The 25,072-nt window shown below is 35.7% G+C and overlaps 2 protein-coding genes across 4 annotated transcripts in view; one reads left to right on the top strand and one right to left on the bottom strand.

Annotated features, from left to right (window-relative positions):
* Window positions 1-25,072, top strand: part of LOC106662314 (prolyl endopeptidase FAP-like) — a 37,222-nt gene that overhangs the window by 1,150 nt on the left and 11,000 nt on the right. Inside the window, exon 1 of one of the 3 annotated variants that reach the window (XM_014386335.2) lies at window positions 8,641-8,922. The exons of 1 other annotated variant lie outside the window; for it this stretch is intronic. In XM_014386335.2, coding sequence (XP_014241821.1) covers window positions 8,860-8,922 — 63 coding nt within the window. In that variant the 5' untranslated portion in view covers window positions 8,641-8,859. Of the gene's footprint in view, window positions 1-8,640; window positions 8,923-15,173; window positions 15,390-25,072 lie in introns of those variants that run through there. One more of the 3 variants, XM_014386333.2, reaches the window with a different exon arrangement.
* LOC106662315 (gamma-glutamylcyclotransferase-like) lies at window positions 16,844-23,753 on the bottom strand. Its single transcript, XM_014386336.1, has 4 exons — window positions 23,314-23,753; window positions 23,080-23,213; window positions 20,203-20,308; window positions 16,844-17,127 (listed from the first exon to the last, which is right to left on the bottom strand). The coding sequence occupies exons 1-4, from the start codon at window positions 23,419-23,421 to the stop codon at window positions 16,930-16,932; spliced, it is 546 nt and encodes a 181-aa protein (XP_014241822.1). The 5' UTR covers window positions 23,422-23,753; the 3' UTR covers window positions 16,844-16,929.

Genomic DNA, 25,072 nt, shown 5'->3' with positions numbered 1-25,072 from the left:
GATAAATTGACGATTTTTCACTCACTAAAGTCAATAAGGAAAAAGACGATTTTAGCCTTAAAATCAGATTATATTCACAAGAAGTGGATTTGTAAAGAAAGCTTAACACCAATCCATTAATAAAATAATCAAAATGTCCGTTAAACGTTAGCTTTTAAATTTTTATCGTGTTAAGTCCACAACAGAATCCTGACTTTATTTATTTAACCGAGTGACTTTCCGTTTTTTCAATGGTACGTTTTCCTGTTAAAAGAGTATTCTTTTCTGTCAGGATTTTCAATTCATTTCTCTTTAATTGAATTCGCTTGAGCATTCATGATGATGAATTTATTTCAGTGCAAACAATAAATTGTTACGGTTTTTCTTGTCTGAATGGAGGATGATGCGATTCTAAGGGTGGTAAAATTAATAAATTTGAAGTTTTTTTTGTCAATCGTTATTTATCCTTAAATCTGTCTTTTTTCCTCTCTCTCTCTCTCCCCCTCTCTCTTTCTCTCTCTCTCCCTCTCTCTTTCTCTCTCTCTCTCTCTCTTTCTCTCTCACCCTCTCTCTCTCTCACTCTCTCTCTCTCTCTATCTTTCAATTTCTCTATTTATCTAACAGTTTATGTATCTATCAATCTATCTGCATTACTCCCAATTTCATCTGTTGATCTATTAATCCATCTATCTACCTGTTTAACAATCTATCTGTATACCTCTCTATTTCATCCATCTATCTATGTATCTCAATTTCGTCTATCCATCTCACCTCTATTTCAATGTATCACACTTTTTTAACTGTCTGTCTCGTGTCTATTTCTATCTAACTATCTCTAATTTAATATCGCTCTTTGTCGATATTTATTTTTTTTCACTTTTCCGACTCCCCCTCTCACGTTCATTTAAACTCTCTAACTTTGTCGCCAGCTTACCCCCCCCCTCTCTCTCTCTCTCTCTTCCAATCTATCTATATATCTATCGATCTGACTGAAGTATGTCTAGTACTTACCTATTTCTAAATATAAATCTGTCTTTCCCTTTCATCTGTCATCTCTATTTTTCAATTTCTCTATCTATCTAAGAGTTTATGTACCTAACAATCTGTCTCCATTACTCCCAATTTCATCTGTTGATCAATTAATCCATCTATCTACTTGTTTAACAATCTATCTGTATACCTCTCTATTTCATCTATCTGTCTATCTATGTATCTCTATTTCGTCTATCCATCTCACCTCTATTTCTATGAATCACACTATTTTAACTGTCTATCTGGTGACTATTTCTATCTAGCTATCTCTAATTTATATATCTATCTATCTACCTAATTCTAGCTCTCTAAGTCGATATTTATTTTTTTCAATTCCCAACTCCTCCTCTCACGTTCATTTAAGTTCTCTAACTTTGTCGCCAGCTTACCCCCCTCTCCCTCTCTCTTTCTCTCTCTCTCTCTCTCTCTCTCTCTCTCTCTCTCTTATTCTTTTATATCTATCTATCTATCTGTCTATATAACTATCTATCTACATTACTACCTATTTCATCTATTAATCCATCTTAATATCCACTTATCTATCAGTCTAACTACAAATCTATTTATCTATCTAATAATCTATCTACATTACTCCCTATTTCATCTATTTATCTGTTAATCTATCTATCTATTTGTTAAACAATATATCTATGTACTCTCTATTTGATCTATCATCTCACTTTATTTCTATTCATTTATTTCACTATTTGGCCTATCTATTGCCTATCTATCTATCTATCTTTCTCTCTTTCTAACAATTTACTAAATGTCTCTCAATTTCATTTATTTATCTATCAATCTATCTGTCTAGCAATCCATCTAAGTATCTCTTTAGTTCATCTATTTCATCTTTATTTCTAGCCATTTATATTACAATTTGGCTATTTTTCTCGTCTCTGTTTCTATGTATCTATCTCTTATTGTGTGTGTGTGTGTGTGTGTGTGTGTGTGTGTGTGATGTTTATTTTTTTCTTTTACGATTTGTTTCGTCATAATGAAAACTGAAACCATTTAACTTATGAATTTGAACTTGAAAGTTAATCACTTTGCTTTGGCGAAGATAACGTTTTATTGATAGATATTTTTATTGCTTTGCTGTTATGTCGACGAAGAGAGTTTATAATTTAATTATTTATTTAGAAATCGATTAACGGTCACTAATCACCACATAATTTAATTATGTTATATTTTTACATAATCTTCTATATACATGTAAGTCCTCTGCCACAATCTTTCTTGTTTTATATTTCTACCTTCATAACTCTCTCTCTTCTCTTTCTCCCTCCCTCTCTATCACGCCCTCTCCGAGTATTTGGGTGAGTATTTGTTTATACACATTTCCTTATGTTCTTATGTTTGGTTTTTTTTTTTTATTTTTTTTTTTTTTTTAGGATATGAGATTTGCAATTTTGCAGTTTCTCACAAAATCAAGTTACAGATTTACAGTTCTTTTGTTTTATTTGTTTTCCTGCTACGCCTTCCTAATCCGCCATCGAGAAAAGAGGCCCCCCCCCTTTAGACTTTACATTTTTTAAAATTTGGGAAGTCCGTCTTTCTTACGGATGCATTGGGAGGATGTAGATAAAAACCACTTACATCGCATTACACTATAGAGAAAGAGCTTTCCACATTCTTGTAACCCGGGGCAAATTTCGCCTTGAGAGCATCCACTCTTCCACCTGACGGCCCCCGGGCAGCCCACCCGCTGTTCTTTCTTGGGGAAATGCAAATAAAACATTTGAAATAAGTTTTGTTTTGTTTGCAGGAAAAATTTGTTTGACAATATTTTACACTGTCAGTTTTAAATTTGGTTTATACTATGTCACTGTGTGTGTGTGTGTGTTTGTGTCGTCACATAAAGTGAGAAATGTAAAGAGCAATCCATCCCTCATAATGGCTCCACCCAGAAAAGTCTATAAGGAAAAATGCGTAAAAGACAAAAAGAAATTAGTCATTTACACAGACGAGAGCAGAGTGAATTACGTTTCAACATCCTCATAAAATTATGTTACGAATTCTTTGCCTGTGATGATGTTTGGTATGGAAGCTGGTTAATTAAAAAGAGAAAATATATCTTTGATATTTTGCAGGCAGATTTTTAATTTAAAGGTAGTCCTGACATTTAGTCCGCTTTATTGCTTTCGTTTATTGTTTGATATAAATATATAATATCACATCAGGGTGGGATAGTCAAAGAAAAAGATATGAAAGTCATGTTCAGCAACTGCTATAAAAAGTATGTATTAAATACTAAACAGGTAAATAAATAGGATTAAAAAAAGGCTAAGCAGGCTGTTTTTCATTTTATACCGGTTTAAAACGTTGGTTATATGCGGCCCGTCGCCTTACCAAGTTTACAAAGGACAAAGTTAAGTTATGGGAGACCGTCGTGACACCCACTCTCTTAGCACAATTTTACTTTCAAAGGATATGGCCAGCCTCACATCGACGGGGATCAACTGAACTGATTTTCTGGGAAAGTATCCAATTTTCCCAGTTAATATCAACACGTGACAAAGGATCAACTTTTATAATTGACTTAAGAACTGCTGGAAAATAAAATTGAACAATAATTTCATTAATCGCTTTTGTTACTACATCTCTCTCTTTCTCTCTCTCTCACACCCTCTCTCTATCTTTCTCTCTCTCTCTCTCTCACTTTCTTTCTTTCTCTCTCTAAAAATATTATTAACATAATTTCATTCCATTCAATTCACTTTCGTGCTCCGCTTGAACAATTAATATATTACAATTAATTGAGTTTATCTCAACTAAAAACCGTAATTAATTGTAATTATTCACATACATGAATGTGTATATTATATGTGTGAACAGGTACTGTAGATATGAACTTTTGTCGGACACTGTAAAGATAACTAAACTAAATGAATCCTGCAAAATATAAGAGAGGATCGTTAGGTCCTTTTTTTGACCAAGTCAAAAAACGTATACAATCGATCAATCAGTTAATCACACACTCTCTCTCTCTCTCTCTCTCTCTCTCTCTCTCTCTCTCTCTCTCTCTCTCGCTCTCTGCCTCCAGGTCTGATGTACATAATGTTATACAGTATAACATCTTTCTCTATCTGAATATCACTATTTATCTATCTACCTATTTATCTATACATATGTATCTATATGTATATCTATCTATTTGTAAATCTCTATCTATCTATATGTCTGATTGAATGTACGCCTAGTCTCTATCTATTTCTATATAGACATCTGTCTATCTCAATCTTTCTAATTAAATTTTCATTTTTCACTCTTTCAACTCCCACTTACACTCTATCTCTATCTTTCAATATCTGTATTTATCTATATATCTATATATTTCGTTCAATTTTTCTATCCATCTATCTGACAATTTATCTATCTCTCTATTTCATCTATATATATATTTCTAACTCTCAAATTCAATGTTTCTTTTTTCACTTTTTCAACTCTCTCTCTCACACTTAGTTACTAATTTCTATTATCTCTTTCTCTCTAACACCTCCCCTTTCACTAGCTCTCTCTCTCTCTCTCTCTCTCTCTCTCTCTCTCTCTCTCTCTCTCTCTCTCTCTCTCTCTCTGCCTCCAGATCTGATGTACATAATATTATACATAAACATATTTCTCGATCTATGTGTGTGATGTACGCCTAGTCTCTATCTATTTCTATTTAGACATCTGTCTATCTCAATCTTTCAAATTAAATTTTTATTTTTTCACCCTCCCAACTCTTTCTCACACTATTTGTATTTATCTATATAACTATCTATTTCACTCAATTTCTCTATCCATCTATCTGACAATCTATCTCTCTATTTCATCTATGTATCTCTTCTATACTTCTATATATTTATTTCTATGGAAACATCTTTCTCTATCTATATGCCACTATTTACCTATCTACCTATTTATCTATACATATGTATCTATATGTATATCTATCTATTTATAAATCTCTATCGATGTATGTATCTGATTGAATGCACGCCTAGTCTCTATCTATTTCTATATAGACATCTGTCTATTTCAAGTTTTCTCTCTCTCTCACTCTCTCTCTCACTCACTCACTCACTCACTCACTCTCTCTCTCTCTCTCTCTCTCTCACTCTCACTCTTTATCTATCTATCTATCTATCTCTCTCTGCCTCCAGATCTGATATAAATAATATAAACACTAGATATAAAACTAAGAAATTTCAAATTATAAAACCTAGAACCACAATATTTAATAATTTGCATTTGCAATGCACTAAGAGTGCAAGAGTGTTTTCGAAATCCCCAGTTGAAATTCAGCATTGTAACAAAACAAGTATGTTTATAAAAAAACTAAAAATTATTTTATATCAAAATATGTACACCGAAATATAATTTTTTTCCTCTTTCCTCAATTAAGTACGTTTATAACGTTAAACCCTTACAAATATCTGTTGTTAGTTTTTTTCTTCCGATAGGAGCTACGTTTGTTATTGTATAAAGATTACTTTTTACTTTGAATGTGTTAATCCACTGTAAACAAGTATACAGTTTTAACAGATAATTAATTTGTTCAACTTTTTTGTGTATAGTAGATTGAGTAGAGCTTATGAAATCATGATGCTGTAATTTCACTTTAGGTGTAAGAGTGGTCCTAGAGACCAAACCTTGACTGATCGTTAAATAAAGCGATAATCAATCAATCAATCTCCCTTTCTTTCTCTATGTCTGTGTGCCTGTCTATATAACTGTCTATTCATTGTTTTTTTCAATTTCTCTAACCATCTCTCTATCTCTATATTTCATTTATATATCTGATCTGTGTTTCTATCTATCTATTTCTATATCTATATATCACTTTGTATCTTTACATATGTATCTATATGTATCTCTATCTATTTATAAATCTCTATCCATCTATGTGTTTGATTGAATGCACGGCTAGTCTCTATCTATTTCTATATAGATATCTGTCTATCTCAATTTTTCTAATTAATTTTGTATTTTTCACCCTACCAACTCTTTCTCACACTATCTGTATTTATCTATATAACTATCTATTTCATTCAATTTCTTTATCCAGCTAACAGTTCATCTATCTGACAATCTATCTATCCCTCTATTTCATCTATGTATCTCTTCTTTATTTCGATCTATCTTTCTCCATCTATATGTCACTATTTACCTATCTACCTACTTATCTATACATATGATATCTATATGTATATTTATCTATTTATAAATCGATATCGATGTATGTATCTGATTGAATGCACGCCTAGTCTCTATCTATTTCTATACAGACATCTATCTATCTCAATCTTTCTAATTAAATTTTAATTTTTTACCCTCTCAACTCTTTCTCACACTATCTGTATTTATTTATATAACTATCTATTTCATTCAATTTCTCTATCCATCTATCTGACAATTTATCTCTCTATTTCATCTATGTATCTCTTCTATATTTCTATCTATTTATTTGTATGGAAACGTCTTTCTCTATTTATATGTCTCTATTTACCACTCTACCTATTTATCTATACATATGTATCTATATGTATATCTATCTATTTACAAATCTCTATCGATGTATGTATCTGACTGAATGCACGCCTAGTCTCTATCTATTTCTATATAGACATCTGTCTATCTCAATCTTTCAAATTAAATTTTTATTTTTTCACCCTCCCAACTCTTTCTCGCACTATATGTATTTATCTATATAACTATCTATTTCATTCAATTTCTCTATCCATCTAACAGTTCATCTATCTGACAATCTATCTATCCCTCTATTTCTTCTATGTATCTCTTCTTTATTTCTATCTATCTATTTCTATGGAAACATCTTTCTCTATCTGTATATCACTATTTTTCTACCTACCTATTTATCTATACATGTGTATCTATATGTATATCTATCTATTTAAAAATCTATATCGATCTATGTGTCTGATTGAATGTACGCCTAGTCTCTATTTCTGTATAGACATCCGTCTATCTCAATCTTTCAAATTAAATTTTTATTTTTTCACCCTCCCAACTCTTTCTCACACTATCTGTATTTATCTATTTAACTATCTATTTCATTCAATTTCTCTATCCATCTATCTGACAATCTATCTCTCTATTTCATTTATGTATCTCTTCTATATTTCTATCCATTTATTTCTATGGAAACATCTTTCTCCATCTATATGTCACTATTCACCTATCTACCTATTTATCTATAAATATGTATCTATATGTATATCTATCTACTTATAAATCTCTATCGATGTATGTATCTGATTGAATGTACGCCTAGTCTCTATCTATTTCTATATAGACATCTGTTTATCTCAATCTTTATAATTAAATTTTCATTTTTCACTTTTTCAACTCTCTCTCTTTCACACTTGGTTACCAATTTCTATTCTCTCTCTCTCTCTCTCTCTCTCTCTCTCTCTCTCTCTCTCTCTCTCTAACGATCAAATTCAATGTTTCTTTTTTTCACTTTTTCAACTCTCTCTCTCACACTTAGTTACTAATTTCTATTATCTCTTTCTCTCTAACACCTCCCCTTTCATTAGCGCTCTCTCTCTCTCTCTCTCTCTCTCTCTCTCGTATTCAGCCATATTTTTTATCACACGTTTCCAGTTTCATAACAAAAGCTCATTTGAAAAATTCTCATTCCTATTCTCTATCATTCTGTCTTATTCTCTCTTCTCTTCCTCTCTTATCATCCCCGTTACTAGTTTTCTTTCTATCTATCTCACACTCTCATTCTCACCCGTACATACAGACAAACATAAGTACAGACCAATTAAAATTAAAATAAAAAATAAAATTCTTAGGGTATACTAAACCCGCACTACTGGCCGGTCATGCATTCAGGTAGAACCAGAGCGCCTTAAAAACGCTCCCACCCACCCTAGAAGAAGGACACAACTAACTTTTAGCTTAAATCATTGGCTATTATGATTAACATAAGGCCATAAATTAGCTTTCCTTAAGTTAAATAAAAAATATTTAAAAACAACTTTTAGCATGTGTGGCCCTCAAAAATGATTTTATATAATTACTTTAAATTATGTATAGTTAAATAAGTTTAGGGCTGTAACGACATGGACCACTTGGACCGTCTTACCAACTGTGAAGTACATACAATTTTATAGTTTAGAAGATTCTTTATGATTTCGTAACTGTCAATTATATAAATTAAACCTAGTGCATATAGAATATATTCTTTGCTTACTGACTACAAAATCACTCACTTTCAAAATCAATGTATAATTTCTTGTCAGGGCTTCGCACTTAGTTGTACTCGGTAGAAAAATGTCGCTGTTTTACTTTTCTGTTCGCATTTACATAACTGTAAGTTTTTTTTAAATATAATCTCAATATTGTAAGCATACAGCATATTTGTTGGAAGTGTGGTACTATCTAACGGGATTGTTTAGCCGTATTTTTGCAATCATAGTTTGCCTTTGCAAAAACAGTCTACCGCGAAAAACCTTTTGACGAAATATTTATCCTGTGACTCCTTGACCTGGTCAAAAAATCATGGGTGTTCCCGGCACATCCTAATTAAGGAACGGGACCCCTCCACCTCCTCCTCCTCCGCAGAACTTGCTCTCCGCCACTCGGCCAGAAGGAGCGCATGCCCCCCGCCGCAATTCGCAATGCCGTCTCCGCATCTCCTCATTCCGCCGGAACCCTCCCGACCGCCGGGAACCCTTTTCTAGCTGCTGCTCTTCTCTCCCCTTTCCCCCCCTTTTTTTCCGGTTTGGGCCGAAAATGATCGTCACCCCTAATTAAGAGGCCTACTCGGCCCTTTATGACCTTCCGACCGGGCATCCCTCATGATCTGATCAGAGTCCTGTTAAAAAGCCAATCATGAACACTGTCCAGTCGACGACGAACCACGCTCACGTCAAGACTGGCCACGACAACCTGGAGGTGAGTCGACCTAAAATAAAACAAACTTAAAAAATTACAACCCAAATACAAACAATTTAATTAACCATTAATAACGTCAGATACAAAATTAAACTAGTTTTCTTCAAATTCACATACTATTTTCTTTAAAAGCACCCATAAAAATCAGCAAAATTCAATAACATAATCAACAAATTGAAGGAAAGAAACTATTTCATTTAAACAGCAATGGCTAAATTTGTTTTCTTATGTATAATATTATTGTATTTTTTAACATATTGAAAAATACAAATTCTTTTATTACAATCGTTAATTTTCTGTGAGTATTTTCTACCTAAAGAATTCAGAAAGAAGAAATCAAAAGATCGCATGGCTTCGGGGAAAGGTTGAATATTACTCACAATTTTTTTTTCGAGTAAAAACGATAAATTTTCTATGATAAAATTGCCCAATAAAAACATTTTAAACATGTGGGCCTTCTAGAATTCAGATAGAAAAGAGGACTTCTGACACTTGTTGCTACTAGTCCATGACGTGCCGCCGAGGATCCCTTTATTGAGTTTAATCCCGGGCTAATATAGTAATAACAAAATTGGCCTGTTATGAATAATTTAATTATGTCTTTTTTAAAATAATGTTTTAGCTATTTGGCCGAAGTCACTACAATTTAATAAGCCTTGAGCAGAGGGATCAACGTTATGAAATTGCAGGATGATCTAATTTACGGATAAAACAAGTTAGCCCGAAACCAAATACGATCGAACAATAAATCTACTTTGTAATATTTTTTTATATTAATTTTTGAAAAATCGATTATTTTTTTACAAATTAGCCACAAAATCGCGTTCCACTTATCCAATATTGCTATGAAATATGCAAAAGTTTTGAAAAGTAAGAGTTTGTTTTCTTATTTAGAAACAACTTAAAATAAGCCTAAATAAAAGTCCAAGTTGACGGGTCGAATAAGCATCAAGTTGCTTTGCGTCGTCACCATCTCCATATTGGCTTTTTGTTGGGTGGGGAACTGATAACGGAGAAAGAGTTTGTGAAAACAACAACAAATGATTACGAAAAAGGACTTATTTTGTCCGGGATTTTTGTTGTTGAGATTTTTTCTTTTGTTTTTATTAAATAAATTTATTTTAATGTACGTTAATATTTTTAAATGTTTATAGTTAATTAAGCAGATTGTTAAGAATTTTAATGTAACAAACATTTGGTTTAACTTCGATATTTTTAAGCACCAAGCTTATAAAGTTCATCCTGTCAGTGTTTTGAAGTTTGGTAAAGCTCCTGAGTCAATTTGATTGATTTTGAAAATAATTTACATTTGATTGCAAAGTACAAAAAGAAAGGCTTACCAGCAAAAAAGAAAACGAAATTTATTATTAAGGTGGTTAAGTCTGCATGGCTTTTTTTCAAGTAAATGTCAATATTTGATCATTTAGTTTAATTTTTTCTTTCCATGGAGAAATACGGCTCCAATTTTTTATTGGATAGCTAACAACACTTTTACAGTTTATAAAGTTTGGTTTTAGCCTAGACACAAAATATTTAAAAAAATTTCTATACCCTAAAGCTGGGACATGAGACATATTACGATTTGTACCATGGAAATCGCCTTGAAGCCGTATAAGAAATTTATTATTTCAATTTCGCCTTACGTTTTGGGAAAAGATATGAAAATAATTTTGAAACGTATGGCTTCTGCCTGGCTGAGTGGTCGGGTCAATAGAAAGTTAAACCATACCGGATGATGGCTTGCACGTCATAAGCTCCGATATGTCTTATACTACAAACCCCAATCAAAGAGACGAGTTGTGAAATTTTTCGATTAAGCATTGTTAAAAATACTTTAATAAATTAACAGATTCTGATAAAATAACAATCTCTGCTGATTTTTCATTTTAAAAAAAGTCGCCCCTGGACCCGAAAAGAGTTATCACGGCAAAATTGCTATTCCAAAGTTCAACCAAACATGAAACTTTAAGCCCGACTAAGTTTCTTTTTATGTCATTAAGTAAATCAGTTTGACAAACCAAAAATATCACTAATGATCACATTAACAATACTCTTCTTCATAACCTGTTTTTGTGCCTTTTAATCGTCCAAATCTGATTCCAAGGGTCCAAAAAGAAGAAACGTAAAGATAAATTAAGAATTATAAAAACTAGTTTAATAATTTACAGGGTTTGACAGGATGTAAAATCTTTTCATTTGTTGTGAATAATTACATAATTATTCATTTTTATGCCTAAAACAATTATCTGTTAACCAAATCTATTTAATAAGTCCAAAAAGACAAATTGGAAAAGGATTTTTGGATATCAATTGCTAAAAAAATTCATATAATAACTTATGAAGCTATAAATATCCAAAACAAAAAGGTTGTATTAATGTGCAACCCCTTGTAATTGTGGTGGGAAAAAACTAGAAACATAACTCCTTTGTTTCAAAAACGTTTATGTATCTGTTAACCAAATCTGCTTAACAGGTCCAAAAAGACAAAATACAAAGGTTTTTTTGATATCGATTGCTAAAAAATTGATATAATAACTTATGAGGCTGTAAATACCCAAAACATAAAGGTTGTATTATTGTGAAACCCCTTGCAATTGTTGTGGGTAAAACCTAGAAACATAACTCCTTTGTTTCAAAAACATTTATTTATCTATTAACCAAATCTGGTTGACAGGTCCAAAAAAACAAAATACAAAGGTTTTTTTGATATCGATTGCTAAAAAATTGGTATATTTAACCATCCATTTGTATAATAATTTAACCATCCCTAACCATAGTACGAATTCTTGTGTGTTCAAATTGGGGATTATCGGGAAAAAAGGGCCAGAGGCGACGGTGGGAATCGAACCCACGACCGCGGCGTGAGAGTCTCTCTTGTTAACCACTCGGCTACCGCGGTCCCCAGGTATAATAACTTATGAGGCTGTAAATATCCAAAACATGAAGGTTGTATTAATTTGCAACATCTTGTACGGTTTGGGAATATCTAATGGAAAATAGGTGTGTCTGGAGTGTGAGCTATGAAAAAGTTGGAGTTAGAAGCTATGGCAGTGCCACCATCGTAACCATAAACACAGTATATTTTGAGTACAATAGCGGGCCAAAGATGCTACCCTAAGGGACTCCCGCATCCATCCTGTACAAAGAAGAGTGATAGGACCCAACCAAACTCTCAAGTAACTCAATTCGTTTTACTTTTCTTCTGTACATTATTTTAATTTTCTGGATTTATGGTAAAATTAAGGAACATAAACGAAAAACAATAAGCTTAACCATCCGTGCACTAATTTAACAACGTCTACATTTTTTTAATACAAATAACGAAACTGTCTCTCATATCGTCTTTTAAAAAAATGTCTTTCATGTGTGGCCATTTTTCCCCGGTGGACAAAACCTTCCTCATGAGTTGTACTCTATTTTTTCCAGAAGAGGCTAGTCCCAAAGGATATGCCTGATGTTTTGGGCCGTGCTGTTCCCACATGCGCAATTTGGTGACGGAATCTTGCCTATCTTGTGGAGGTAGTCTCTGAATGAACCATGCACAGACAAAATGGTGGTCATGTTGAGGCTAAGAGGTCCCTGTTTTGCTACATTGTATATTTTGTTTCTTCCTTCCTAAATCAGGTGAACCAGCTTGCCCATCTTCTTCGATGAATACAATGCCACTTTGCTGTACGTCTTTATCTGACAGAACTTTCCATTTTCTAGTACAGTAGTGTGCTCATTAACCCAGTCCAGCGTCATAACAATGGCTGGTTGTTCGGCCTGGTTGTTAAAGCAATGTTCATGGAGTCTGAACTCAGCCTGAAAAATCATATGTTGTTGATTGTAAACCACAAATGCGGATCCCACACCTCTTTCGTTTTTACTACCATCTGTGAATACGGTGATTGTTGCTTGTAGATGTGCAATTCTTTTACAAGCACCTTCTTAAATATCTGGGGTGCCCCAAGGCTCTAGCATTTCTTCTATCCTTTTTCCATTTATATCAATGATCTGCCCGACTCCATCCAGTCCTGTAACTATCACCTATATGCCGATGACTCCCAAATATACATATCCTTCCACCCTTCCGATCTTCACTCGGCCACTCTCAAGATCCAAAAAGACCTAAACTCCATCAACGAATGGGCCCATAAAAATTCCCTAGTCCTCAATCCGTCCAAATCCACCGCCATAATTATCGGGTCCAGGCAACTCCTCAATTCCCTCCCCAGCATCCCACCTCTCATGCTAAATAACCATCCCATCCCCTTCTGCTCTTCGGTTAAAAACCTAGGAGTAGTCTTTGACCAAAACCTTTCCTGGCATTCTCACATTTCCCAAATTTCCCGCCATTCCATTGCCTCCCTCAGCCTGTTTCGTCGGTCCTGGCTTCTCTTACCTTTCTCCACCCGCAAACTCCTTGTATCTTCCCTTATACTTCCCTTCTTCGATTATAGCTGTTTGGCATACGGTGGTCTCTCGGAGGGGGAGAACGCGCGATTGAAGCGTATTATGAATTGTTGCGTAAGATTTGTGTACGGCACCCCACGGGGATCCCGGGTGTCGGGGTTGTATTCCCAACTTTCCTGGCTATTCCCCTCCTTCCGTGCACAGTATTTCCTAGGTTGCTTTCTTTTCCAGTCCATCCACACTCGTCGTCCTCCTTACATCATCCAATCCCTCCAATTCAACTCCTCACATCTCACTCGTAAGACCCGCTCATCCCCAATCGACCTTATCCTTCCGCAACATACTTTCGAAAGATCCTTTCTGCTCCGAGCCCCTAAATTCTGGAACTCCCTTCCCCTTTCTATTCGTCACGCTGCCTCCTTTTCCTCCTTTAAATCCCACCTGTATAATCACCTCCTCTCCCTCCAAGCAGAGACCTCACGTTAACATTTTTGTTATTTTTGTTTAATATTCTCGTAATTTTCTCTTCTGGCCTGCCTTACTGGTATACATTGTGCCAAGATTTCTAGCTTTTTTTTTACTTTTAACTTCATAGAAGGAACTTCGTTTATTTATTTCATGTAAATTATTCTTAGGGGACACCAGTCCCAGAATAAAGTTATTTTTCTTCTTTCTTCTTCTTCTTTGCTGGATGAACCTTTTTTTAAGCTATTGGGTCTACCAACGCCTGATTGTTCCTCCTCGAAATTTTTGTAGCTCAATTCGTCCAGGTAGAATAGAAGGATGAAATAGTGCGAAGTGGGTAGGATGCCTTGGAAATTCCAGAACAAACCCAAGAGCAAGAAAACCTGTTCGACATCGACAAAGACTCCTGAGTAGAATTCTTTCTCCACAAGGAAGGAAAAATATAGTGCAATCAATTAGAAGGTGTAAAAGGGTAAAAATATATCGCATTAAGCTGCTTTGTGCAGAAAGTATCAAGTAACACGATTTTACCTGTAGCTGTCGTTAAGGAAAGTTTGTACTGGAGTCATAACTACTTTTTGCGTCTTATTCCCATATTACGATGGAACTGTTTGAAAAGCCCAAAAAATTATGATATTGGCTGTATGTTGTAATATTCGTTTATTACATTAACAGGGTGTAATAGGGGTGTAAACCCCCTGATAATGAAAAAAAAACTCAGGAACTACTTTGGTAAGGAGGGTGAAATCACCAGCCAAATTTTATGGGCAATCCTAAAAACTAGTTTTATATGTTAACAGGGTGCTGTAAGGTATAAAATCTAATAACTGTTGCAACTCTAAATGTATAACTGTTAGCCATTGCATCGAGAACTGTCACAGGTAAAAACCTGAAACTGTCATAAGTGTACGTCTTATACCATCTTTTATCTAATGGTCTCGTTAAATAAACTAGCAAGATCTGATGGGGTTTGTATACCAAGGAATTCTTTCGAAAACCTAAAAATCTTTGTGCAATAAAACAGTTATCAGATAATGCTATTTCATCTGTAACCGTGATTAAGGAATGTGTGTACGCCATTAGCTGTTCTTTAGATCTAATATCACTAACCAAATCTCTTTGAAAAGTACAAAGAGACTAGTTTTTCTAGATTTTCTATTGTAGGTGCAAAAGACGTTATCAGATAAAACGAGGAGGCTAGATAAGGGTAGCCATCTTTCTTTGAGGAGGTAAAGAAATCCAGGGATTGTCGAGTTTTCCGACTGTGGCAGAGATCAAAGCCCTAAGAGTTTTCATACTTGCAAAGAGACTTTTCAGACAATTTCCTTTTTCCCGCCTGTTCGATGGGGGCGGTAAACACTCCCACCCTCTGTTTACCACCCTAAATCACCTGACGTCACCACGATCGATCGCCCACCCTCAAGGAAGCCTCCAGACCCGTCGACGGACGGGGACCTTTTTGACAGAAACCGCTCGTTTTTTCCTCATTTCACGTCGGATTCCTTTTCACCTGCTCTCGGCCCGGCCCCGTTTTCCTCCGAGGGATGGCCGAGGAGGAGAAAAAGGGCAAGAAGAAGGTCTGCCTCGTCACCCCGAAAGAACAACAGGTAAATCGTGTCTGTTATAGGGTTATTCAAGTTCTATCTAGTTATTTCACGTGGTTCGACTTACAATCATATCAAATCTCTCTGCTTTGTATTCTACCATGAGATAGATATACACTGACAGACAAAAATTTCCACCCATTTGATTTTTTTCATTTTCTCGATAAAAGAAAGTTCTGCTCTTACTTTGTTTTATTGTTTTTATCAATAGATATTTGTTTACGCTATGTTATAAATTGGAAATATTAATTAGAGGTAAACACACTTAATCCGTAATCAAAAACAAGGATGAAGGATATTTCTATGTTTACTTTTTAAGGAATTTAAAATGTTTATTCAGCCTCATTTGAATTCTGAAGCAAAAAACAGTTTAGTTTTCATCTTTTCTTAATTTTAATTTTTATACTTAAAAATGCCACTTAGTGATGAGGATGTTGCGCGTGGTGTGGCACTTATTGATGATGGACGTTTCATCAGGTATGCGGCTATTGCCATCGTAGTTTTCGAGAAACTGGGTCCTACCATAGAAGGGCCGGTTCTGGATGCCCTAGGGTAACAGAACCATAGGATGACCGTTTTTGACTTAGAAAATTTTGTGAAACTGGCACCTTAATATTGTTCAAATCAAATCAGCTCCAGAAAGTTCGAGGTGTCCAAATTTCTGAACGCACTGCTCGAAGAAGATAAATCTATGGGCTGATGGCTTTTCGCCCTGTAAGAGGACCAGAATTGACCAGAACCCACAGAGTTGCACTGCTCCCATTTGCCCGAAAACACAGCCATTGGTCTTTGGACGATTGGTCTATCAGCAGCTAAGTCATTTCAGCCCCCCAATGCAATCAGTTTCTAGACCAAACCCACTCACACTCTCACTCACTCTTAAATATATTCTTTCTTCTCACAGAGTTACACGACTCTCATTTGCTCGAAAACACAGCCATTGGTCTTTGGACGATTGGTCAGCTGTACGTTTTACAAATGTGTGTAGATTTGCTCTACGATCTCCAGATGGTAGTGAAAGAGTGTGGAGAAGGCGAAATGAAAGGTATAAAGCTTGTAATTTTTCCCATTTCAACTAGCTCAGTGATGGTGTGGGCGGGAATTTCAACGGAGAGTCGCACAGAGTTGGTTGTCGTTCGTGGAGGTTCATCGAACATTTACGGGATAACCTCAAAAGATGAATAAGAGCACGTCCATCATTCCTGATACAGTCCACGATCTTGAAAGGACTCTTCGTGAAGAATAGGCTAACCTCCAGCAAAGAGACATTTCCAGAGTGATATGCCGAGGCATTTGTAACTTTTTTAGACAGAGACTCAATTATTAAACGTTAAAAAACGTGATCAAAAATCAAGTTATTACAAGTGGGTGGAATTTTTTGCCTGTCAGTGTATTTTCAAACCTTTTAGGGTTATTAAATCCATCGTTCTTATTTCAACGAAAAAAAAATTCTACAATAGGTTTATTTGTTTTTATTTTTTTAAAAATGTGCCAAAGACGAATACTTTTTATTAGATTATTGCTATACCGCACATTTCAGTTCTTAGAGTTCTGAATTGTCCTCGAGGTCCGGCTTGACGCTCCCTGTGTAGCCGTTGTTCGGGATTTGACGGATCCAGCGCCTGTAGTAAACTGGTAGACATGCCTCTTCGGCTCCCTCGATCAGGTCATCGTGGTAGATTTTGGACGGGCGGAATTTCATTTTCCAAAGTCCGTTTATCGTATCAGGCTTTGCGGGGGTCTGAGGAGATGAAAAAATAATGGTTTATACAAAAACAAAAAAACAAAAAAAACCTACAAAATCTGATGTCAAGTATTTTTCTTAAATAAATATAGGTGAACTTGTTGAACCGACACAGGGTCACTTACTGAGTCTGTCTCCAACTCCTCACTGAAGATGGCGCAATGCCGAAACGCGTTTGAATAACTCAAAAAAACCGCGAATGGAGACAGACCCAGTAAATGACCCTGTGTAAAGATAAACTTGTTTCCAAAACAAAAAATATTTTGGTCTATAGGATTATTTCGATCAGCGACCCTTCGAAAAACAAAATAATTCACATTTTAGAATATATATTATATATCAAATTTTCAACTTCTCAAAGGGTAGAAGAACTAAAAGTTATTATCTAGCCAAGCAGTCAGGAAAATATTGAAGAGATGTTAGTCAATAAATAAAATTACATAATGACAGATTTTAATATTTGTAACACACACGAGTATGTTAATTTGCTTTTTGTAAAAGATAGTTCTACTCAAAGACTGTTTTAAACACCCATCCGACTCGAAACAATCTTTTTGTAGAAAGAATTATCTTTTCCAAGAAGCGACAAATCTACTGGATACTTTGAACACGATTTTGCAAGCGAACAACGAACACTTGATAATTATTATTTAAAACACCCCTGGGAAAATACCGTCAAATGCACTTTGGCAACCTGTGGAACTGGGGTTTGCTCAAAAACCTGTTACTGAAATTATATTTATGGGATCGGAACCGATCGAAATAAAGGGGTGGCTTTTCACCATGACAACGGACGGTCACGTCTCTTTGAAGACACAAAGCCGGAGGGACAAGTAGGACGACCGTCATATTCACTTGACTCGCCGTCAAACGCTTGTGTCCGTTTCACAAGAAAGCATTGGGGGGGGGGAACCACCTGTTTAATAAATATAATTACTACAGATTTACAATAATGAATTTATGGCAATCCTTGCTTCATAGTTTAAGACATTAAGTGGACTAGAAAATAACACAGATCAACCACTGAAGATGGCGTTAAGCTGGAGCCCGTCTGACAGACAAACCAACTAGAAAAGGAGAACGAACAGTTTGTTCATGACAACGGACCATGGACATTCAACATTCTGGTTCGGGTTGATTTCGCTACTTTTCTCCACTAAAACTTGTTTCTTTCCGTTACTTTTGTATCACTTGTGAGCTTTCATACTGTCCACACCACAGAAGCAGGCAAAAGGATACAATTGACGGAATAGCACATAGTCAAATTGGCAAAAAGCTAGAACATGTCAGACAGACAAAATCAGCTAGAAACGGATGGCTAAGGATAACTGTGCGCGTTCAAGCTGAAATTTTTGCACAGTGAAACGTGTTGATGGCTCTTGGATGATGACTTTGTAACTAGATCCTCCGATCATACCGGTCCGCTTGTTTTTCCTAGTTTTGTCTGCCAAAACGCATTTCATGTCGTTTTTTCTTCTGTATCAGTTCTGCCCTTTCATTCTGAGGACACCTTAAAACCAGACGGAAGGATACTACTCACGGAATAGCACACAGTCAAACTGAATATGACAAAAATCTAGAACATGTTAGACAGACAAAATCAGCTAGAAACGGATGGCTAAGGATAACTGTGCACGTTCAAGCTGAAATTTTTACACAGTGAAACGTGTTGATGGCTCTTGGATGATGACTTTGTAACTTGATCCTCCGATCATACCGGTCCGCTTGTTTTTCCTAGTTTTGTCTGCCAAAACGCATTTCATGCCGTTTTTTCTTCTGTGTCAGTTGTGTCCTTTGATACCAGTGACACCTTAAAACCAGACAGAAGGATACTACTCACGGAATAAAGCACAGTCAAACTGAATATGACAAAAATCTAGAACATGTTAGACAGACAAAATCAGCTAGAAACGGATGGCTAAGGATAACTGTGCGCGTTCAAGCTGAAATTTTTACACCGTGAAACGTGTTGATGGCTCTTGGATGATGACTTTGTAACTTGATCTTCCGATCATAGCCTTCGATTCTGTCCCTCACTCTTCTCTCCCTAAGCTCGAATCTTTTTCCTTCTCCGCTAGCACCATCCGTTGGTTCCACTCCTACCTTACCAATCGCCACCAAGCTGTCTCCCTTCCCAATGGCCTTACCTCCTCCTTCCTCCCTCTAAAATCTGGGGTGCCCCAAGGCTCGAGCATCTCCCCTATCCTTTTTTCCATTTATATCAATGATCTGCCCGACTCCATCCAGTCCTGTAACTATCACCTATATGCCGATGACTCCCAAATATACATATCCTTCCACCCTTCCGATCTTCACTCGGCCACTCTCAAGATCCAAAAAGACCTAAACTCCATCAACCAATGGGCCCATAAAAATTCCCTAGTCCTCAATACGTCCAAATCCACCGCCATAATTATCGGGTCCAGGCAACTCCTCAATTCCCTCCCCAGCATCCCACCTCTCATGCTAAATAACCATCCCATCCCCTTAGGGTTAAAAACCTAGGATAATCTTTGACCAAAACCTTCGACGGTCGTTCTAATTACGTCAGTTAAGTCGGATGAGTGTCAAAAAATATTGCATAAAGTGTAGTTTCGATCAAAAGATCTCAACTACAAGAGGAAGTTGGAAAGTTCAATTTTCCTCGATCGTTCCTGCACATCCTGGTCCGCTTACTTTCGCTGTTTTGTCTTTCAGAAACGCTTGGGCTTCTCGCCGTTATCACTGATTGATTTGTGTGTTGTCCTACATTGTAAAAATCCTTTTATGGAGTATAAATGTAATATGGCTAACCCACTAAAGTTCGAAACAGGTTTGGAAGAGGAAACCATCAAGACTAGGTAACATGATGATCAAGCTACATAAAAATTCAAGCTTCTTTTTTTTATTCTTCCACTTTTTTCAAGACTTTTCAATATTTTGATATAAATCATAACAAAAATCGGACATTTATCATCAATGTTCTCTCATGACAGCAGATAATGTATAGACTTTAAACAATAACGGTTGATCTTTTTCTAAACATTTTTCAAGTTTGGATTATTATCGAGATTAATTTGAAATAATACTTACTTCGTTCAACTGGTAAGTATAAGCTTCAAAAAGTCCACCCCTGCTTTTCTCAGATTGCATCATGACTGTCAAAGGCTTATAGATCTTCGACGGAACGCCCATCAATCTATGAACAAAATTAACGTCAATTTAGAATTGAGTAACTTAATTAACTTATTTTTAACACTTAATTAAAAACTTGGACTGCCTGGAATTGAGATGTCTTAGCTAGAGAAAACAAAAATGTGTACAATAATTTTGAGTTTCTTTTAAAATCCGCTAAGCAGTAAGCTCGTCCATTTTTTCAATAATCTCAAAAATTTGTTTAATGAGTTGCTTTCAAAATAAGAACCTATTAAAAATCCGTTCCTTTCGATATTTTCAATAAAAGATGGAAAATTTATTCCTTATGTTTATGACAATGATGACTATTGAGAAAGGCATAAATCATCAAACTTTGGTCGAATTGGAAATTATTCTGCCAAAGATTCTTCAGAACGGAAAATGTCAATTGCACCAAATAACGTTCCCGGGCTTAACGGACTTACTGGATCGAGGAAAAGCGACATGAATTATTGATTAGGACTAGAGTGGTTTTACTCCATGGCAACGAAAATTTCTCATGTTGAAAGTTTTGAAAAGTTTTGTCACCACAACATCCGCCTAACATCGCATAGTTTATATTTTATTATTTTTTAGACAAAAGATAAACTTTTAAAAACAGATTTTTTGAAAAAAAGCCTCTTTTCCACCATATCACATCTATTTAAAAGAACTTAAGAAGATGTGTGTTAAGCACTAAAACGCCTAGAAATTAAAACAAAACGAGAAAAGACAGACAATGACAATGATGCTACACGTTCATCACCCATCCAGTACAATCGAAATCCAAATAGTTCATGCAGCATGGGAAATATTCTTTATCGCGATTGGCAATGTTTCCAAGGTAGAAAATCTTGTCATCTCCTAACCTCCTAGTCCGCGTATTCTCGCTGTTTGCCTGTCAGATTTGGCAATATGCCATAATCAATGTTTGGTCTGCCCAGGTTCATAAAGTAATATTCAGGCCAATGGAAAGGACGAACTAACAAAACGTAGTTGACGACGAAAGCAAGGCTAAACGGACAACGACGGTGGTATATTATCAAAGTAAAACTAACCATCCCTAAGATATCACATTATTTCAAAATAGGTTGTACTCAAAGTGAAAACAACTGTTATGCTACTTGAGCACCATCTTGCATTCTGATGTATCTATTCTTTTTTCTGCATTTTGTTGCTATCTCAAGTGTTTGGTCTGTATGTTCTTCCGTCGGCTGTGTCCTTTAATAAGGTGTTGAAATCTCAGATCTCACAAACCAACAAACGAAGAAGGCGAATACCTAATTGCGTCGAACAGCTGTGGTCAATTAGCTTGATCACCGGTCAACATGACCTATTTTCTTTCATGTTCAGGTTTGTCTGTGTTTTATTCCGTCAGTCGTGTGCTTTGTATAAGGTACTGAAAACTCAGATGGACCACAAACCCACCAGCTTAGTGAGGATTACATTGGTCATCAAAGATCATCCTGGTGTCTATTCACATTTAGGCATTGCGCTTCCTGCAGTGGTTTTGTCTTTTCGTTATTCCATCAGTTGTGTCATTTTACACACAAGGCATCTCAGAAGCAGATCATTGTAAAGTTGACTAACCTCATTACCCAGTGAATAGCAAAATACTTAATCGCGTCTGACAGCTGTGATCTTATATAGCTTGATCACTGATCAACTCGATCTATCTATTTGCGTTTCAATGTATTCAGAGGTTTTTGTATTTTATTACATCAATTGTGTCCTTTGTATAAGGTGCTGAAAACTCAGATCGGTCACAAACCAAAAAACGAAGAAGGCGAAATACCTAACCTCTTCCAACAGCTGTGGTCAATTAACTTGATCACGGTCAACCTTATTTTCTTTCGTATTCAGAGGTTTGTCTGTGTTTTACTCCGTCAGTTACGTCTTTCGTATAATGCAATTCAAACTTGGCCCACAACCCAGCATTTAAGTGAGTCTTCGCCTGATCACCGACGATCATCCTGCTGTCTATTCACGTATAGGCATTGCACCTCCTGCAGTGGTTTTGTCTGTTTGTTATTCCATCTGTTGTGTCATGTTACACACACTGCATCTCAGAAGCAAACCGTTGTAAAGTTGAATAACCTCATAAACCAGTGAATAGCGAAATACTTAATCGCTTATAACAGCAGTGATCTTATGTAGCTTGATCACTGATCAACTTGATCTATCTATTTGCGTTTCAATGTTTTCAGAGGTTTTTGTATTTTATTCCATCAATTGTGTCCTTTGTATAAGGTAGTGAAGGCAGCTGGAATCATAAGGGAAACAATATAGGATACTCGAAAATTCTACATTTATGAGTAAGGTTAATAACCAACTACTAAGTGTTAGCGACAAAAAGGTTAAAACACCTTTGGGGAAAAACACTTTCAGGTAGTTACTCCATGTGATTATAACTATAATGCGAATGATGACCATAATAGCATAGATTGCTTCACCGATAGCTCACTCATTAAGGACAAGGGAAGCGGTGCTGGTATACATATACCCAAATTAGGAATCAGCATCTCCTCCCCTCTTGGTAATAACACCTCAGNATATATATATATAAGGTACTGAAAACTCAGATGGACCAAAAACCTACTAGCTAGGTGGTTTACATAGCTTGATCATCAAAGATCATCCGGTGTCTCTTCGCGTTAGGCATTGCACCATCTTTAGTGTTTGGAGTATGGCGAAATACCTAAACGCTCCTGACAGACCTACTGTACCTGGATAAACTATGACGATCAAGCTACCATCTCTAAGCAGACCTTAACAGAATGTAACGTAATTGCTTACTCGTCCAGCTTTGGCTTGAGACACTCCGGTACTTCCCAGAGCGATCCCCAGACCTGGCAGTCGCACTCTTTGACAATAGTCGGAAGAGTTCCATAGTAAATCGGGCTGAACTGTCCAAACATCAGCTTGTAGTCCTGCATCAACATTTGTTATGTTTAAACGTTAATTCATAATACCATTTTAACCACTGTTGTTTCACAAATATCTTTTAGGTTCGTCAATCGGCACGCTTACCTCTAACTTAGCGCTCCTGACACGTCTGACGTTTTTTCCAACGCAGCACTCCATCCTGTTGCTAAGCATGTTGGTGCAGTAAGCAAAGTAAAAAAAAGTTCTCGACATTTTTGAATTTTTGTTTTTTTATTCGGAAAACTTGCTTTCTTGAATTTGGACCTCTTGCGATGACTTGAATTTGCTTGTTTTTTTAAACATATGCTTTTTTTAATCAAATATAAAAGAGAAATAAATTCTGTTAATTTTATTTTTTAAATTCGAAACGCCCTCGCTGCAAATATTTACTGATATTTTCTATTTGAACTTAAATTTAAATGTCTATGTGTTGTACTGCTATAAAATGTGAGTGCAATAAAAATATGTTAATGATTTTTTATGAAGTCGAGTTCACATGGTTAACTTGCAATCCACATACGTTTAGGGATTACAAAAATAAATTGTTAAAGCATAGCACACAATAATAGAATAGAATAAATTTTTATTTGTACATGTGCACAACAATATATACAACAATTTTAGAATGTAGGGGAAAGTGACATTTCACTATATACACTAATCATTTTTATATACAAATAGGTAAGAGAAATTCCATAATAGTTTGTGGGAAAAAATTTATGTTAAAAAAATAATAAAAGATCGATATACATACATAAATAAATATGTAAAACTTTCATTTGCGCATAATCTTTCGTGAGAGTGATTGCTGTTTTATGTCCTTATAAATCCAGACTGACCTGGGTTATGGCAAAGTCGATCATATATTTACTGCCTTCCAGTCAGCAGTGTCTCGCCGGCCTTCAATCATTATTATCTCACGTTTTATGAATCAGCAGAAACCAGCCATTTTTGCTATAATTTTTCAGTTGTAAGAAAGAAGATGAGGTTTTTGCAAAATAAATTTTGTCTTTGCTGCTGCTGTGTCAGTAAGCGCCCTTACTGGGTTCATTCGTGAGTCATTTAAAAAAAAGACATTTCTCGATATTTTACTTTCGGTTGTCACTCTTTTAGCCGACAACTTAGAAGTCCTTGTTGAAAAGTTAATAAGTTCGAAGCCTGCGAGTTGATAAGCCTGTAGTTTGATCATAGTGTACCTATCCTAAATACGCACGCTTCTGGCATTTAACCACCGTTGGTCTGTGCACTATTCCGTCAGTTGTGTCCTTTTATAAGGTGAAGGCACTACAAGAGACCATAAGACCTAACAACAACCAGTGGATTACGAAATATGACAGCTACGGTCTTATTTAGCTTGATCGTCACCGATCAAGATGGTATATTTGTTATGCCTATACGCAATTCGGCATTAAACTTCTTTTATAAGGTGCAGGCACTACAAGAGACCATAGACCTAACAACAACCAGGGGATTACGAAATATGACAGCTGCGGTCTTATTTAGCGTGATCATCACCGATGAAGATGGTGTATCTGTTATGCCTATACGCAATTCGGCATTAAACTCCTTTTATAAGGTGCAGAAACTACAAGAGACCATAGGATCTAAGAACAACCAGTGGATTACGAAATATGACAGCTACGGTCTTATTTAGCTTGATCGTCACCTATGATGGTATATCTGTTATGCCTATGCGCAATTCGGCATTAAACTATATTCAGTCAATATATGCATTATTCCATCAGTTGTGTCCTTTTATATGGTTGAAGCACCTCAGAAGAACATAGAACCAAAAAAACGCCAAACCAATGGATGGCGAATTATCAAAATATGACTGATAACAGTGGTCTTATTCATCTTCGGT

The sequence above is a fragment of the Cimex lectularius genome, unplaced genomic scaffold (genome assembly GCF_000648675.2).
Source record: "Cimex lectularius strain Harlan isolate CLEC.00 unplaced genomic scaffold, Clec_2.1 scaffold3, whole genome shotgun sequence".
Classification (NCBI taxonomy): Eukaryota; Metazoa; Arthropoda; class Insecta; order Hemiptera; family Cimicidae; genus Cimex; species Cimex lectularius.
This window is presented reverse-complemented; position numbering and strand designations above follow the sequence as displayed.

Excerpts from the sequence above, each read along its gene's own strand:
- LOC106662315 (XM_014386336.1), bottom strand. The coding sequence starts at position 23,421 with ATGTCGAGAACTTTTTTTTACTTTGCTTACTGCACCAACATGCTTAGC. Across the intron at positions 20,309-23,079 it reads CTCAAGCCAAAGCTGGACGA|ATTGATGGGCGTTCCGTCGA; the intron begins GTAAGCAATTAC and ends TTTTGTTCATAG. Across the intron at positions 17,128-20,202 it reads ATACTTACCAGTTGAACGAA|ACCCCCGCAAAGCCTGATAC; the intron begins GTAAGTATTATT and ends TCATCTCCTCAG.